Raw genomic sequence first — 18904 nt, forward strand, 5'->3', positions numbered from 1 at the left:
TTAACTTTTTATTTTCTTGGATTATCAAGTATTACACATAGGAGAAGATTAGCTTATGTCGTAAAGAATGAGTCATGGAGTATCATCACCTCAAGCATTGGTGTCCCACCATACCCACCAAGATGCGATGAATACAATATACACTATAGGCCTAAAAGTATGTGGGCACCCCCAATAAATATACACAGTGTGTGTGTGTATGTATATATATGTATATATATATATATATATATATATATATATATATATATATATATATATATATATATTTATATATATTTATATATATATATATATATATATATATATATATATATATATATAATACTGTGATCTTTAAATAGATGGAGTTTGATTTTAAAATGTATTCCTTAACCAAATAATCAAACCCGTATACTGCTACTTCACTCTTATAATGCGTAGATGCACTAAAAAAACTGTCCTACCGTTCCATCTGTCTGTTTTTCCTCAGAAGTTATTTGCTGTTTGCCCTTCTTCTTGTTATAGATAAAGGTAAGTACTTAACCTCACTTAAATTTCAAAATTCAATATGCTGTGAAGGTGTATTTGACTTCCTGTTTGTACCCACAATTGTGTGTGTGCCTTTTTTTTATTATTTATTTATTTTTTTTAATAAAGTGTCGATGCAGAGCGTCACAGTTGAAGCTGATATCGGAGGCTCTGTGATCTTACCGTGTTCAGTCGGTCGCTATGAAAAGGATGTGTTCTGGCGGAATGAAAACAGCAAGTCGGTGTATGACATCATCACGGGTGAAGTGGATTTTCATGACCAGGATGCTGTGTACAGGGACAGAGTCGACAGTTTTCCATCAGAGTTCGCAAAAGGGAATTACTCCATCAGACTGCGTAATGTGAAACCCACTGATCCGGGACCTTACAGTTGCCACATTCCTAACTCCATTACTGTCTATGTACAACTGAAGATTAAAGGTGTGTATGGGTGGTCTTTTCATAAAAAAAAAAAAAAAAACTGCATAATTTTCACTTATCCGTCTTTTTCTGGAATGTGTCACACAAAACCTCAGAAACAGTGTAAGAAGTTTCATCTGCTTTTGTCTTAGCATTTCAGTGTGGGTGAATTAGGGAAGTGAAAAAAGTAAATGTGCAATGGAAACCACCACCGCTTGTGCATCAACGATTTCTATGTGGGACTTTAGACAAGCGTTTTGTATAAGGTCTATATTGAAAATGTTATGTTGTTTACTGAGCTGCTGTGGGATTTCTTTTTTTGTGTGTATGTTCAGCAGAAAGAAGAGTCTTAGAACCGACACCTAAGCCGGGAAACAGTGGCACCATGAAGAGAGCAAGCGGTACATCACTGTTTCTGCTCATATGTGTTCTACTGCGCAGCCTCGCAGACTGAAGAGGTCATGAAGCCCAATGTGTGGAAAAAGCAGCTATCCAAGCTTTTCTTCACTACATTTAAAGTAGTACTTATCTAAAGAACATCCCAAAAGTCTTCCAAAATTTTTAAATTAACAAATTTTCCATAATTAGTTTATATTATATATATATATATATATATATATATATATATATATATATATATATATATATATATATATATATATATATATATATATATATATATATATACACACACACACACACATACAGTATCTCACAAAAGTAACTACACCCCTCACATTTTTGTAAATATTTGATTATATCTTTTCATGTGACGACACTGAAGAAATGACACTTTGCTACAATGTAAAGTAGTGAGTGTACAGCTTGTGTAACAGTGTAAATTTGCTGTCCCCTCAAAATAACTCAACACACAGCCATTAATGTCTAAACCGCTGGCAACAAAAGTGAGTACAACCCGAAGTGAAAATGTCCAAATTGGGCCCAAAGTGTCAATATTTTGTCTGGTCACCATTATTTTCCAGCACTGCCTTAACCCTCTTGGGCATGGAGTTCACCAGAGCTTCACAGGTTGCCACTGGAGTCCTCTTCCACTCCTCCATGATGACATCACGGAGCTGGTGGATGTTAGAGACCTTGTGCTTCTCCATCTTCCATTTGAGGATGCCCCACAGATGCTCAATAGGGTTTAGGTCTGGAGACATGCTTGGCCAGTTCATCACCTTCACCCTCAGCTTCTTTAGCAAGGCAGTGGTCGTCTTGGAGGTGTGTTTGGGGTCGTTATCATGCTGGAATACTGCCCTGCGGCCCAGTCTCTGCTTCAGTATGTCACAGTACATGTTGGCATTCATGGTTCCCTCAATGAACTGTAGCTCCCCAGTGCCAGCAGCACTCATGCAGCCCCAGACCATGACACTCCCACCACCATGCTTGACTGTAGGCAAGACACACTTGTCTTTGTACTCCTCACCTGGTTGCCGCCACACACGCTTGACACCATCTGAACCAAATAAGTTTATCTTGGTCTCATCAGACCACAGGACATGGTTCCAGTAATCCATGTCCTTAGTTTGCTTGTCTTCAGCAAACTGTTTGTGGGCTTTCTTGTGCATCATCTTTAGAAGAGGTTTCCTTCTGGGACGACAGCCATGCAGACCAATTTGATGTAGTGTGCGGCGTATGGTCTGAGCACTGACAGGCTGACCCCCTTACCCCTTCAACCTCTGCAGCACTCATACGTCTATTTCCCAAACACAACCTCTGGATACGACGCTGAGCACGTGCACTCAACTTCTTTGTTCGACCATGGTGAGGCTTTTTCTGAGTGGGACCTGTCCTGTTAAACCGCTGTATGGTCTTGACCACCGTGCTCCAGCTCAGTGTCAGGATCTTGGCCATCTTCTTATAGCCTAGGCCATCTTTATGTAGAGCAACAATTCTTTTTTTTCAGATCCTCAGAGAGTTCTTTGCCATGAGGTGCCATATTGAACTTCCAGTGTGAGAGTGATGACACCAAATTTAACACCTGCTCCCCATTCACACCTGAGACCTTGTAACACTAACAAGTCACATGACACCCGGGAGGGAAAATGGCTAATTGGGCCCAATTTGGACATTTTCACTTAGGGGTGTACTCACTTTTGTTGCCAGCGGTTGAGACATTAATGTCTGTGTGTTGAGTTATTTTGAGGAGACAGCAAATTTACACTGTTACACAAGCTGTACACTCACTACTTTACATTGTAGCAAAGTGTCATTTCTTCAGTGTTGTCACATGAAAAGGTACAATCAAATATTTACAAAAATATGTGTATGTGTGTGTGTGTGTGTGTGTATATATATATATATATATATATATATATATATATATATATATATATATAATTAAATATATATATATAATTAAATATGGGCATATTGAAATCATTTTCATGGTTGACTAGCAAGCATGCAATTACAACACCAGCTGCATTAACACAACTGGCAGAGATGAGTCCTTGTATGTTTACAAAGAAAATAAAATTTTGTTTAAAAAAAAAAAAGTATTAATTTGCCCTATGCCCTATGTATGGAGACTTTTGGGACACCCTGTAATCAATAAGAGGTCTATATATATACACACACAAGCTAGCCAGGGTCATTATAATCTAGTTTCTAATTTCTGCAGCCATCATGCACAACTAACTGATTTCCCAACAGCAGAAGTCCATGACATGAGGTGGATATGGTAGTACTCAGCCAGGAGTAATAAGTTAAACCGCACATTTTGGTTTTGTCAGTTTAATTAGAGAAAGAAAAAAAAAGACAGAATTATTGGCACCCTTCAGAAAAAGTATGTACAGTGTGATATTTTTTAATTGCATGAGGTTGCTTAGATTCGTTCTTACTATTTTTCCAAACAGTGTTCATTAGCAGTCCCTATTGGTTTAGGATTATATTGGGGTTTTTCGGGGGTCCAAGCACTTAGTGTTGTATTTGTTAGGATGTTATATTTTCTTCTTATTCTGATTCTCTGCTGAAACAAATTTTGTAGACCCAAACCGTACATCATACCGACGTAGTACTCTGTGTCCGAGCCCAGGCAAGCAAGATGGTCCCAATCAGGTCCTAATGGTGGCACTATAGCAGAAGCATTGAATCTCATGAACTGTGAGACTATTAATAATAGTCCTACATCCAAAGAGCAACCACGCGGATTCCTTGGGGTTTCCCAAACAGAAAAGCGTGGAGAACAATTTAGCCCTGCCCACTTAGAGGGTTTTTTCTGTTGCTAATTTGCACACATTTTGTGAACTAGTGCTAGGACATTTTTGGCCTATCTTCACAAATTTGTTTTCATACTACTCAGGAGAGTGTGAACTTCAGTGATGGAAAAAAACAATTTGAGATTTGTAAAACATGGCCACCATATGTCAATCAACCTGAAAGACACGTTCAGTATAAGGTTCTGGGGACGTCTGCTAAGTCATTGATGGGGACGGAGTATCCAATAAATGTTTCTCAGGAACCAGAAGTCCAGTTAATCTGAAATTTGGTGCGCTGCATCAGTGTATTGTTTAACAACTGTATTGTTAATCATCACTGCGCTACTTCAAAACCATCCAGCCAATCTGCTTTCAGCATGCAATTCACACAACAATCACTGAGCTATCCTCACAATACTGTCAATCATGTTCCTTCTGTGTCAACACAAAAAAATTCTTTTCAGGAATAGCAACTTGTTTCCATTTTTAAAATTTATTTTAACCAAAGTCCTTTTTTTTGGTTGAAAGTTAGTCGTTATAAAATGACTGCGTGCTTCTCTACATTTGGCCTGTAGTGGCTAAAACAGGGCGTGAAGTCCACGACGAAATAGTGTAATACAAAATTTAACTTGTATGATGATGATGACGATGGTGATGATATTTTATATTTATTATTATTATTATTTTTACATAAATGAATTTTATAGCAGCTATTATTGGCTTATTTATTTCCATTGTGTTTTTTTGGTTTGTATTTATATCTTTTAATGCCCAGTTTGTCAATATTTGTCCCAGGTATGTAACGTTGCTTTAAAAAATATATATTTTTTCTTTGTTTTTGGTAAATATATTAAATTAAACTTTTCAAGTCCTTCCTTAATTGGTATTAATAATAGCTACAATCCTTTATTTCTATGCTTTGTCCTACATAATGGCCTTGAAGGTAACTAGGAAATAGTTTGTAAAGCTCTGGGATTTATTTGCACTGCTTTTATGAAGAAATAAATGTATTACTAAAATGCTGTTGTATTATTATGTCAACAGATGACAATTTATGCTGATGACATTTTTATATCTACACCTTTTTGAAAAGGATGTAATCTGAATGTGGTAGATGATCACATGCCTCATCACTTTCGCTTCCTCTACTGTACTTTCGAGGGAGTTCACATTTACAACTTGAAGAGCTTTTTAGAGTAACATGCCTTTAACCGTATTATTCCCATTAAAAAAATCATCTAAAATGCGTCATTTTCAAAGGTCATTGTGTTGTCATCCCTACTGATGTATGACTGGCTGTGTGCCTGTTAGCTTTTCTATTACTACAGCAAGTGTATGTTAAATTATTCGTCCAAAAATATCAGTACACTTTCTGTTTGGAAAAAAAACCCCACTACATTGTTCAGTTCGAAGCTCAGAAACGGCACGTTTGCTAAAGGTGACTGTTAGTAACACCAATAAATAAATATCAGCATATCTGTATCATCAAACATGAGCAACATTCAAGTCGGTCAAAAGAACATTTTTAACAATTGTATAATGTATTAAGACCTAGTTTTATTGCGGTATCTGCTTACAGCTTCCATTTTCATAAAAAAAAACAAGGTTAAATGCCTTCTAACACAAAACACAGTGGAATCGTGTCGAAAACTTACTGTTTTGTTGCTCATCGTTCATGTTGTGGTGCTCAAGGAACTTGCTGTGAGTTTCCTTTAAAGCTCATAGAGCCACATCCTGTTTTATGTCAAAACAGTTGTTTCCTGGATCTCTTATGTGTGTTTCCTATACCCACTGTCTCATACGCAGCTTTTTATTCTGAATATTCTTGTGTGCTTTTTGCAGATTTGATATTTCCATTATGCAGCGATCAGCCATAACATTAAAACCACCTGCCTGATATTGTGTTTATCCCCCTTATACAATAAAACAGCTCTGACCCATCAAAGTCTGGACTCCACAAGACCTCTGAAGGAGTGCTGTGGTATCTGGTACCAAGACGTTAGCAGCAGATCCTTTAAGTCCTGTAGGTTCCGAGGTGTGGTCTCCATGGATTGAACTGGATTCAATCAAAACTCTTTGTCATGTTCCTCAAACCGTTCCTGAACAATGTTGCAGTGCGTCAGGGTGCATTATCCTGCTGAAAGAGGCCACTGACATTGAGGGAAGGCCATTTCCAGGAAAGTGAGTACTTGGTCTGCAACAATGTTTAGGTAGGTGGTATGTGTAGAGCATCATACTGCCTCTGCCGGCTCACCTTCTTCCCATAGTGCATCCTGGTGCCATCTCTTCCCCAGGTAAGCAACTCACACATGCACCCAGCCATCCACATGATGTAAAAGAAAACGTAATTCATCAGACCAGGCCACCTTCTTACATTGCTCTATGGTCCAGTTCTGATGCTCACATGCCCATTATAGGCGCTTTCGGTGGTGGCCGGGGTTAGCATGGGCACTCTGACCAGTCTGCAGATAGCTGCAATGCACTATATGTTCTGACACCTTTCTGTCAGAGCCAGCATTAACTTTTTCAGCAATTTGCACTACAGTAGCTCTTCTGCAGGATCGGATCAGACGGGCTAGCCTTCGCTCCCCATGCGCATCAGTGAGCCTTGTGTCACTGTGTCTTAGTATGCTGTGTATAATTTATTTAATTTATTAATATTTCTCATTTGAATGTACATTATAGTTCACAGGTTGACAATCCTGACTTACATACAGGTAATATGTATAAAAAAAATTAATACATTTTTAAAAAGTTCTAGAATTTCTACCATCTGGCGGTTCCTGGTTTGTGAACCACTGTTTTAGCTTAGCAGTAAGTATCACACAGAGCTGCTCTATCCTCAGAATAAAGGTGAATAAATTTTACTGTAGAATGGTAAAAGAAAGCATCACACACACATTAACAAACTAAAAGTAGTCCAAAGTTCCTTTTAAACATAAAATCCTGAAGCTTGTGGCCAAAAAAGTGTACAAAACATAACCATCCATCCGACCATCCATCCAGCTTCTATATCGCTTACTCCTTTTCAGGGTCACGGGGAACCTGGAGCCTATCCCAGGGAGCACCAGGCACAAGGCAGGGTAGTCCATTGCAGGGCACATTCACATACACACTCACACACCCATTCATAACCAGACATTCCATAAGCCATGGAAGATGAGACTATTCTGTGATATTCTAGTGGTTCAGTGTACTTAGGTGTACGTATAAGTTTATTTAGCTTATCTATGTGCCTAATCGCATGTAATACATTACATATATATGATTTTAGAGTCTAAAAATTATCTGCCAATGAAGTTAAAGAGGTGTTATGTCATATAAAATAATTTTTAACCCTGTAGAGATGAACTTCAGATGAAGACATGTCTTTTGTTTTGTTGTAGTATTCTGCCCCCTGTTGTGCACTTACGGTAGTACTTTAGTCTTTTTTTTTTCCTTTTCAATAATGTTATGTTTGTTCAAAGTGTGATGTGTGTAAATGTGATTCTGATTTATTTATAAAAAGCTTCTACACTGGATAATTGTGATGTAAATGCACAAGCCCATGTCATAAATCCTGACCACCACTAGGGGAGCTGTGCTACAACTCAGCACTTTAACATCCAATAGTCAGGTTCCCTCCGTGTGTGTTTCAATGTTTTCTTAATGAGAAATATAGCGATAAATCTGTCATAAATTGTTTTAGGGTCATGCTTGAGACCTAAAAGTGTTCAATATTGTATATGTGAGCACAGAATCACTGGACAAGCACCTAAACCTCGAGCGGACACACGGATATCACAAAATGGCCAACGAAAATCGAATATTGACCAATGTTACTGAATGGTCTTAAACACTACCATCATTTCAGTCTGTACATATTGTGGAGGAAAGTGAACAGATTAGCCAGATATTTCCTTTGACATTAAGTATTTGTTATGTATTTGGAAGATACTCTGACAGAATAGGTTGTTGAATAAACGTAATCATATAAAATATTAAGCTCATTGTTTATAAGCAATGAGCAATGTGTATACACATCTAAATTGGTAACAAGAATACAAGGTTTGTTTCATTTAGACTTATTTATTTATGTTGATTTTGCCATGTGGTTGTATGTCTGAATATAGTCGGATCTGTCACATTTTCCTGAAGGAAGTTTAGGATTTATACTAAAACCCGTTAAAGGTAATGATATTCTGTGAAACACAAAATGATTCTACTGAAATATGTGTGATGTGTTTGGTGATTCTGGTGCTAATTTGATGGTTGGTGAGGTTTTTTTTTTTGTCATATATAAGGCTATATATTATTTGTCTACTGCTCTGACGTCACAATGAAGTTTAAATGAAGAAATTTTCAGGATTTCTCCCACCTCTAGAAAACATGCCAGTAGGTGGCATGATGAAAAGTTGCCCCTAGATATGAATCAGTGTGTGATTGTGTCTAGCGTCACATCCAGGGTTGTATTCCCACCTCATGCCCAATGTTCCAGTAAATTATTCTTCTAGAGTAATTCCTCTTCTAATCTTCAACAGTGTTTCCGTCTGTAACACTGTTTTTTCCCTGGCCCAAATCTGTGTAAAATCTGGGGTAATTTTGAAAAATTGTATGCTCCTTCGAACATTGTGGAGTTTTCTTGATTTTATGTTCATTTCAGCGATCGCAAAATCCTGGAGGGATTAATGTGTTTTGTGGACTGAATTGGAGTTGAAAGATTTGAAGGAAAAAAAGTAAGTCTGTGTTATTCCACTAGGGGGCAAAACAGAGCAACAAACTCAGGGCTGTAAACGCAGCTACTGACAGAATGTGTTAATGATGTAATTCTTCATTAACAAGTGAAACATTTAACACTGTAACTGTGTCTCTTTAAAAAAAAAAAAAAAAAAAAAAAAGAAGAGAGAACTAAATTAGGGGTTTCACAGCAACCAGACACCATAAAGCCATCATTTAATAACGAACTGCAGTGTGTTCATGTGTTGTGTAGGAGACATAGTGTGTTCAGTTCAGTTTGTGTATTCAGGATGTATCTCTCAGATAAATGCAGATAAATGAACACATGTAAGAAGAGTTGGTGATGTTGGTGATTGCTCATTAAACTGATTTAGGTTGGGGTTTTTTCCCCAGCACACTCTACATTAGACTAAGTGTAATGTGAGCCATTACCTAAAGAGTTCGACACGCCGATCCTAACCAGGGAATCTAAACTGAATAGAGTTATAAGTGTTTATCACTGGGAAGTTGAGATGATGTTTTTCTACACATATGAGATGATTGCTGAAGTTTTCATCACAAAGAGATGAAAAAAAAACTTGCGGTCAGAGCGAGTTGAACTGTCACTTCCCCCTCAGTCCCGTAGCTCTAAACTTCTTCATGTCTGAAGCTTCCTCACTGACTATTTACAACTTGTGAACAGAGATCAAGTTTCATCATGAAGATCCTCCACATTCACTTCTGTAAGTTTATTTCCTTTAGCTACATCACTGATCGTATTTAATGAGTACTTTCCTGATTGATACATTTGTGTATTACTTCTTAATGAACAGAGAATCACCACAATTAAGTATTTTTTCCCTCTTTCCTAGACCTACATGTGTTCTGTGGAGCTGCAGAAAGTTTCACAGAGAAGTCTGTAGATTTGGGACAAAATGTGACTCTAAAGTGTGAGGTGTCTGTGAAAGATGTGTACTGGTTCCTGATGAAGCCGTCAGAACCTCCAGTGTTTATTTTACGCTCTTTCATGAGTAAACCTTCAGTGCCGGAATACAGAAACATGACCTTCAGCAAGAGATTCTCAGTGCAATATAACAGCAGTTTATTTATACACAATATCAGTACTAATGAAATAGGAGTGTATTATTGTATTCAAACTCAAACTGGTTCACCTCCCGACATCAGCAGTGGAATCAGACTTTACATCCGGAATCATTCAGCTGGTGAGTTCACTGAGACACGATTTCTGTGGGAAATTTAATAATTTTAGATTTCAACTTGTATTCTGTGATTTAAAACTCTAAAATTGCATGAATTTTTTTTTTGTTATTAATTATTTTGCCATTACTTAAATGTCTGATATATCGCATTGCAAAAGAAAATTCTGTCTTTGTACATAAACCATACGTTAAGTGCACCGTATCATTTCCAGAGAATCAGACGTGTGAAACTGAACAGCGGCCGAATCAGACAGCGGATCAATGTGAGGACGTCGGACTCTGGCGGATTCTCTTCATCGTACTCGGAACAACAAACTGTCTCGTCATTGCTGTAGTCGCAGGTGAGTGTAAATATTCTGCAGTTTTAATCTCTTCTGTTTTATATCTAATCATTTATATATGTTAATAATGAACTTTCCATAATTTTGTAAATATTATTTAAATATTTGATCATTTTTGTGAATAAAAGAGGGGGTAACGGTGGCTTTGAGGTTAGCATTGTTGCCTCGCACCTCAGGGATTAACGGTTCGAATTGTGCCTCCTCTGATTGCATGTTGTCCTCGTGCTTTGGGGGTTTTCCTCTCTAGTCCAAAGACTTGAATTGTAGGCTGATTGGCATTTCCAGATTGTCCGTAGTGTGTGTGTGTTTGAGCCCTGCGATGGGTTGGCACCCTGTCCAAGGTTTCCCCCGCCTTGTTCCGTGGAATAGGCTCCAGGTTCCCCACAACCCTGTGTAGGACAAGCGCTACAGAAAATGGATGGATAATTGATTTTTCAGTTGTATGAAAAAAAAATATAACTAAATGTAGGAAAAAAGAATCCTACAATCATTCAGTGTGTTTACATGGACAACAATAATCCACTATTAACCCGATTAAGACAATACTGTGATTAAGAAACTACCATGTAAACAGCAATTTTTAATTACCTGAATCTGATTGAGGTCATACTCGAAGTAAACACTAATCGAATTAAGATGTGTGGAGTATTCCTGTTTTAGTCGCATTATCGACGTGTATTACAGACATATACACACCTTAATCACATTATGAACGTCGTGTGAGAGTTTTCACTGCATTTTGCGACAGGACACGATCACACATGGCAGTGTTCAACATTTTACGGCAAACAAGAGAGTACGGTTGCGTCCCAAACCGCATACTTGCCTACTATAGGCCTGTAGCGGGGAAAAATACATGTATCTCGGCTACTATATAGACGGTAAGTACGCGGTTTGGGACGCAGCCCAAGGCTTCAAGCAGTAGTCTATTTGCACGTACAGCATGACAAATAATTAACTGCACTTAAAGCGTTTGTAAAAAAATTAAATAAAAACACCCAAAACTGTATACGGTACCATAATGAAGACAAACTGTATATTGATACGTGAAATTCTGGAGGGACGGCGGATGGCGTGACGCGGTGACATAATGACGTGTGCTGTTAATCTAATTATGTTCTATAACATGTAAAACGGGTACATGAACAGAGTATTCTAAAAGGGACTCATGTAAGCACCTTAATCACTTTATTATCTTACTCAGAGTAAGGTCAATAATTAGATTACTGCTGTCCATGTAAACGTAGTCAGTGTTGGAGTCAGCTCGGTTGATTCAGACTGCATTGTGATGTTTTAGTCTCGATCGTTACCTGCTGTGGAAAAACCAAATCTCCAAACTGTGATGTGAAGCTTCAAGAAGTCAGTGGATCACAGGTAAGTTCACTGGATACAAATACACACTTAACACTCTGTTAATACACAACGTTAATGTGTACAGTGTATTATGTATGTACAGTGTGTTAAATTCTATTTTGAAGTAAAAAAAAAACAAACACTTTAAATGTGTTTAACAGATACATCTACACACAGTCCTCATGATGTTTTTGCTCTTTTACAGAGTTGGTTGGCAAAAGCTCATAATGAAAGCAGCTACACTGTGGTGGAGTTTATTCCGTTTCACCCTGTGGTGTAACACACACACACCCACACACACACACACACACACACACACATTGGTCATTGTTTTTTTTTTCTTTCATAAGCTGTGCTGCATGATTGCGTTACATTCTGCACGCTTATACGTCTCACACACGTCTAAGGTGTACAGCTCCATCTATCACTTCTCATTCTCAGAGTGTGACCTTCTGCAGTAAAATTCTCACAGGAGATTTTCTCTACATCATCAAACTAAAACTTGGTCTATGTTTGTCATATTTAGCTACTGACGCTGACAGTGAAATGTTTCAGAAGGGAAGATGGCTGGAGCTTTACTGCACATCTCCTCTCGCTGTCTTTGTAACTGTTTAACAGCAGGCCATAAAGCCACTGCAAGTCAAATGTCTACTGAAGGAAGCGTGTGTTCTTTCAAGCAAAGGCCCACTTTCAAACCTGTACCTGTGTCACTGTGTCTTATTCTGTTCATCTGTAAGGAATTAAACACTGTGTCGTGCTGTTCTAGGGAAATAATCAGTGATGGACTGGTGTGATGAAGTGTGTGTACACACACACACACACACACACACACACACACACACACATACACTCATTCACATCTAGAGCCAGTTCACCTACAGACGTGTTTTTTCCACTCCTCCTCTAGTTTGTGAACAGAGGCAGGAAAAAGGAAAGGAACACAGGAGTGTGTGTATAAAACACAGTGTAGCACTGACTCCCCTGCTGTTTGTGGAGCAATAATAAAATAAAAAATATCTTTTTTTTAAGAGTGAGTCTCTGTTATTCCACTAGGGGGCAAAATGGAGCAACAAACTCAGGGCTGTAAACTCAGCTACTAACAGAATGTGCTAATGATGTAATTCTTCATTAACAAGCGAAACATTTAGAACTCTTTCTAAAAAAAATAGAACTAAATTAGGGGTTTCACAGCAACCAGACACCATAAAGCCATTATTTAGTAATGAACTGCAATGTGCTCATGTGTTGTGTAGGAGATATAGTGTGTTCAGTTCAGTTTGTGTATTCAGAATGTATCTCTCAGTTAAATGAACACATTTAAGAGGAGTTGGTGATGTTTTATTGCTCATTAAACTGATTTAAGTTTAGTTTTTTTTCCCCCGGCCCACTCGACATTAGACTAAGTGTAATGTGAGACGTTACCTACAGTGAGTTCAACACCCCGACCCTAACCAATCCCCTATACCAGGGAGACTAAACTGAATAGAGTTATAATTGTTTATCAGTAAATAAATTCACAGCTTTTGTGAAATGCCTCCAGAAATCATCTGGGGAGTTGAGAAGATGTTTTTCTACACACATGAGGTGAAAAAACCCTTGCGGTCAGAGCGAGTTGAACTGTCACTTCCCCCCTCAGTCCTGTAGCTCTAAACTTCTTCATGTCTGAAGCTTCCTCACTGACTATTTACAACTTGTGAACAGAGATCAAGTTTCATCATGAAGATCCTCCACATTCACTTCTGTAAGTTTATTTCCTTTAGCTACATCACTGATCGTATTTAATGAGTACTTTCCTGATTGATACATTTGTGTATTACTTCTTAATGAACAGAGAATCACCACAATGAAGTATTTTTTTCCTCTTTACTAGATCTACATGTGTTCTGTGGAGCTGCAGAAAGTTTCACAGAGAAGTCTGTAGATTTGGGACAAAATGTGACTCTAAAGTGTGAGGTGTCTGTAAACAATGTGCTCTGGTTCCTGATGAAGCCGTCAGAACCTCCAGTGTTTATATTACGCTCTTTCTCAAGTAGTATCCTGGTGCCATATTACAGAAACACAACCTTCAGCAAGAGATTCTCAGTGCAATATAACAGCAGTTTATTTATACACAATATCAGTACTAATGAATTAGGAGTGTATTATTGTATTCAAACTGGTTCACCTTACAACACCAGCAGTGGAATCAGACTTTACATCCGGAATCGTTCAGCTGGTGAGTTCACTGAGAGACGATTTCTGTGAGAAATTTAATCATTTTAGATTTCAACTTGTATTCTGTGATTTAAAACAAACTCTAAAATTGCATGAATTTTTTTTTTTGTTATTAATTATTTTGCCATTACTTCTATGTCTGATATAACACATTGCAAAAGAAAATTCTGTCTTTGTACATAAACCATACATTAAGTGCACCGTATCATTTCCAGAGAATCAGACGTGTGAAACTGAACAGCGGCCGAATCAGACAGCGGATCAATGTGAAGACGTCGGACTCTGGCGGATTCTCTTCATCGTACTCGGAACAATAAACTGTCTCGTCATTGCTGTAGTCGCAGGTGAGTGTAAATATACTCCAGCTTAATCTCTTCTGTTTTATATATAATCATTTATATATTTTAATAATGAACTTTCCATAATTTTGTAAATATTATTTAAATATTTGATCATTTATGTGAATAAAAGAGGGGGTAACGGTGGCTTTGAGGTTAGCATTGTTGCCTTGCACCTCAGGGATTAACGGTTCAAATCGTGCCGATCGCATGTTCTCCTCGTGCTTTGGGGGTTTTCATCTCCAGTCCAAAGACTTGAATTGTAGGCTGATTGGCATTTCCAGATTGTCCGTAGTGTGTGTGTGTGATTGTGCCCTGCGATGGGTTGGCACCCTGTCCAAGGTGTCCCCCGCCTTGTTCCGTGGAATAGGCTCCAGGTTCCCCACAACCCTGTGTAGGATAAGCGCTACAGAAAATGGATGGATAAATGATTTTTGAGTTGTATGAAACAAAAATATAACTAAATGTAAGAAAAAAGAATCCCACAATCATTCAGCGTGTTTACATGGACAACAATAATCCACTATTAACCCGATTAAGACAATACTGTGATCAAGAAACTACCATGTAAACAGCAATTTTTAATGATCTTAATCTGATTAAGGTCATACTCGAAGTAAACACTAATCGAATTAAGATGTGTGGAGTACTCCTGTTTTAGTCGCATTATCAACGTGTATTACAGACATGTAAACACCTTAATCACATTATGAACGTCGTGTGAGAGTTTTCACCGCATTTTGCGACAGGACACGATCACACACGGCAGTGTTCAACATTTTACAGCGAAAAAGAGAGTTCGGCTGTGTCCTAAACCGCATACTTGCCTACTATAGGCCTGTAGCAGGAAAAATACATGAATCTCGGCTACTATATAGACGGTAAGTACGCTGTTTTGGATGCAGCCCACGGCTTCAAGCAGTCGTCTATTTGCACGTACAGCATGACAAATAATTAAGTGCACTTAAAGCTTTTGTAAAAAAATTAAATAAAAACACCCAAAACTGTATACAGTACCATAACGAAGACCAACTGTATGTTGATACGTGAAATTCTGGAGGGACGTCGGTCGGCGTGACGCGGTGACGTGATGACGTGTGCCGTTAATCTAATTATGTTCTATAACACGTAAAACGGGTACATGAACAGAGTATTCTAAAAGCGACTCATGTAAACACCTTAATCACATTATTATCTTACTCAGAGTAAGGTCAATAATTAGATTACTGCTGTCCATGTAAACGTAGTCAGTGTTAGAGTCAGCTCGGTTTATTCAGACTGCATTGTGATGTTTTAGTCTCGATCGTTACCTGCTGTGGAAAAACCAAATCTCCAAACTGTGATGTGAAGCTTCAAGAAGTCAGTGGATCACAGGTAAGTTCACTGGATACAAATACACACTTAACACTCTGTTAATACACAACGTTAATGTGTACAGTGTATTATGTATGTACAGTGTGTTCAATTCTATTTTGAAGTAAAAAAAAAAAAAACACTTTAAATGTGTTTAACAGATACATCTACACACAGTCCTCATGATGTTTTTGCTCTTTTACAGAGTTGGTTGGCAAAAGCGCATAAAGAAAGCAGCTACACTGTGGTGGAGTTTATTCCATTTCACCCTGTGGTGTAACACACACACACACACACACACACACACACACACACACACACACACACAGTCACACACAGTCACACACACATTGGTCATTCTTTTGCTTTTTTCATAAGCTGTGCTGCATGATTGCGGTTACATTCTGCACGCTAACACGTCTCACACACGTCTAAGGTGTACAGCTCCATCTATCGCTTCTCATTCTCAGTGTGACCTTCTGCAGTAAAATTCTCACAGGAGATTTTCTCTACATCATCAAACTAAACCTTTGTCCATGTTTCTCATATTTAGCTGCTGATGCTGACAGTGTAATGTTTCAGAAGGGAAGATGGCTGGAGCTTTACTGCACATCTCCTCTCGCTGTCTTTGTAACTGTTTAACAGCAGGCCATAAAGCCACTGCAAGTCAGATGTCTACTGAATGAAGCGTGTGTTCTTACAAGCAAAGGCCCACTTTCTAACTTGTACCTGTGTCACTGTGTCTGATTCTATTCATCTGTAAAGAATTAAACATTGTGTCGTGCTGTTCTAGGGAAATAATCAGTGATGGACTGGTGTGCTGAAGTGTGTACACACACACACACACACACACACACACACTCACACTCATTCACATCTAGAGCCAGTTCACCTACAGACGTGTTTTTTCCACTCCTCCTCTAGTTTGTGAACAGAGGCAGGAAAAAGGAAAGGAACACAGGAGTGTGTGTATAAAACACAGTGTAGCACTGACTCCCCTGCTGTTTGTGGAGCAATAATAAAATAAAAAATATATATTTTTTAAGAGTGAGTCTCTGTTATTCCACTAGGGGGCAAAATGGAGCAACAAACTCAGGGCTGTAAACTCAGCTACTGACAGAATGTGCTAATGATGTAATTCTTCATTAACAAGCGAAACATTTAACACTGTAACTGTGTCTCTTTCTAAAAAAAAAGAACTAAATAAGGGGTTTCACAGCAACCAGACACCATAAAGCCATCATTTAGTAATGAACTGCAGTGTGCTCATGTGTTGTGTAGGAGATATAGTGTGTTCAGTTCAGTTTGTGTATTCAGAATGTGTATCTCTCAGTTAAATGAACACATTTAAGAGGAGTTGGTGATGTTTTATTGCTCATTAAACTGATTTAAGTTTAGTTTTTTTTTTCCCCCGGCCCACTCGACATTAGACTAAGTGTAATGTGAGTCGTTACCTACAGTGAGTTCAACACCCCGACCCTAACCAATCCCCTATACCAGGGAGACTAAACCGAATAGAGTTATAATTGTTTATCAGTAAATAAATTCACTGCTTTTGTGAAATGCCTCCAGAAATCATCTGGGGAGTTGAGAAGATGTTTTTCTACACACATGAGGTGAAAAAACCCTTGCGGTCAGAACGAGTTGAACTGTCACTTCCCCCTCAGTCCTGTAGCTCTAAACTTCTTCATGTCTGAAGCTTCCTCACTGACTATTTACAACTTGTGAACAGAGATCAAGTTTCATCATGAAGATCCTCCACATTCACTTCTGTAAGTTTATTTCCTTTAGCTACATCACTGATCGTATTTAATGAGTACTTTCCTGATTGATACATTTGAGTATTACTTCTTAATGAACAGAGAATCACCACAATGAAGTATTTCTTTCCTCTTTACTAGGTCTACTTGTGTTCTGTGGAGCTGCAGAAGGTTTCACAGAGAAGTCGGTAGATTTGGGACAAAATGTGACTCTAAAGTGTGAGGTGTCTGTAAGAGATGTGTTCTGGTTCCTGATGAAGCCGTCAGAACCTCCGGTGTTTATATTACGCTCTTTCTCAAGTAGAAGGCTGACGCCAGAATACAGTAACACGACCTTCAGCAAGAGATTCTTACTACAATATAACAGCAGTTTATTTATACACAATATCAGTACTAATGAATTAGGAGTGTATTATTGTATTCAAACTCAAACTGGTTCACCTCCCGACATCAGCAGTGGAATCAGACTTTACATCCGGAATCATTCAGCTGGTGAGTTCACTGAGAGACGATTTCTGTGAGAAATTTAATCATTTATCATTTCAACTTGTATTCTGTGATTTAAAACAAACTCTAAAATTGCATGAAAATCTTTTTTTTGTTATTAATTATTTTGCCATTACTTCTATGTCTGATATAACACATTGCAAAAGAAAATTCTGTCTTTGTACATAAACTGTACATTAAGTGCACCGTATCGTTTCCAGAGAATCAGACGTGTGAAACTGAACAGCGGCCGAATCAGACAGCGGATCAATGTGAAGACGTCGGACTCTGGCGGATTCTCTTCATCGTACTCAGAACAATAAACTGTCTCGTCATTGCTGTAGTCGCAGGTGAGTGTAAATATACTCCAGCTTAATCTCTTCTGTTTTATATATAATCATTTATATATTTTAATAATGAACTTTCCATAATTTTGTAATAATTATTTAAATATTTGATCATTTATGTGAATAAAAGAGGGGGTAACGGTGGCTTTGAGGTTAGCATTGTTGCCTTGCACCTCAGGGATTAACGGTTCGAATCGTGCCGATCGCATGTTGTCCTCGTGCTTTGGGGGTTTTCATCTCTAGTCCAAAGACTTGAATTGTAGGGTGATTGGCATTTCCAGATTGTCCGTAGTGTGTGTGTGTTTGAGCCCTGCGATGGGTTGGCACCCTGTCCAAGGTGTCCCCCGCCTTGTTCCGTGGAATAGGCTCCAGGTTCCCCACAACCCTGTGTAGGACAAGCGCTACAGAAAATGGATGGATAAATGATTTTTGAGTTGTATGAAAAAAAATATATAACTAAATGTAGGAAAAAAAGAATCCTACAATCATTCAGTGTGTTTACATGGACAACAATAATCCACTATTAACCCGATTAAGACAATACTGTGATTAAGAAACTACCATGTAAACAGCAATTTTTAATTACCTGAATCTGATTAAGGTCGTACTCGAAGTAAACACTAATCGAATTAAGATGTGTGGAGTATTCCTGTTTTAGTCGCAT

General features: G+C 38.2%; 2 protein-coding genes across 5 annotated transcripts in view; both read left to right on the plus strand.

Moving 5' to 3' along the window:
* Positions 1–1492, plus strand: part of LOC108259683 (CD276 antigen homolog) — a 2393-nt gene extending 901 nt beyond the window's left edge. The window contains exons 2-4 of one of the 2 annotated variants that reach the window (XM_017459343.3): positions 473–513; positions 640–951; positions 1266–1492. In XM_017459343.3, the coding sequence (XP_017314832.1) occupies positions 473–513; positions 640–951; positions 1266–1384 (472 nt within the window). In that variant the 3' untranslated portion in view covers positions 1385–1492. The remainder of the gene's footprint in view (positions 1–472; positions 514–639; positions 952–1265) is intronic. The other variant, XM_053676753.1, reaches the window with a different exon arrangement.
* Positions 1493–13371: 11879 nt separating this feature from the next.
* LOC108259247 (uncharacterized) lies at positions 13372–18295 on the plus strand. 3 transcript variants are annotated; one of them, XR_008393602.1, is made up of 6 exons: positions 13372–13483; positions 13613–13957; positions 14172–14300; positions 17220–17419; positions 17549–17899; positions 18115–18295. XR_008393602.1 is itself a non-coding variant. In XM_017458537.3 (5 exons), the coding sequence occupies exons 1-5, from the start codon at positions 13459–13461 to the stop codon at positions 15925–15927; spliced, it is 651 nt and encodes a 216-aa protein (XP_017314026.2). In that variant the 5' UTR covers positions 13372–13458; the 3' UTR covers positions 15928–16654. The 3 variants fall into 3 exon arrangements, 2 of the variants coding, with proteins under 2 accessions (XP_017314026.2, XP_053532550.1); XM_017458537.3 differs by lacking the exons at positions 17220–17419; positions 17549–17899; positions 18115–18295 and adding exons at positions 15592–15668; positions 15853–16654; XM_053676575.1 differs by lacking the exons at positions 17549–17899; positions 18115–18295 and having other exon boundaries at positions 17220–17483.
* The last annotated feature ends 609 nt before the right edge of the window (positions 18296–18904 follow it).

Source organism: Ictalurus punctatus, chromosome 27, assembly GCF_001660625.3.
Source record: "Ictalurus punctatus breed USDA103 chromosome 27, Coco_2.0, whole genome shotgun sequence".
In the NCBI taxonomy this organism is placed as follows: Eukaryota; Metazoa; Chordata; class Actinopteri; order Siluriformes; family Ictaluridae; genus Ictalurus; species Ictalurus punctatus.

Bases quoted from the DNA above. Each gene is read 5' to 3' on its own strand.
- LOC108259247 (XM_017458537.3), top strand. From the start codon at position 13,459: ATGAAGATCCTCCACATTCACTTCT. The intron at 13,958-14,171 runs GTGAGTTCACTG...TATCATTTCCAG, and splicing joins CATCCGGAATCGTTCAGCTG to AGAATCAGACGTGTGAAACT. The intron at 14,301-15,591 runs GTGAGTGTAAAT...GTGATGTTTTAG, and splicing joins CGTCATTGCTGTAGTCGCAG to TCTCGATCGTTACCTGCTGT.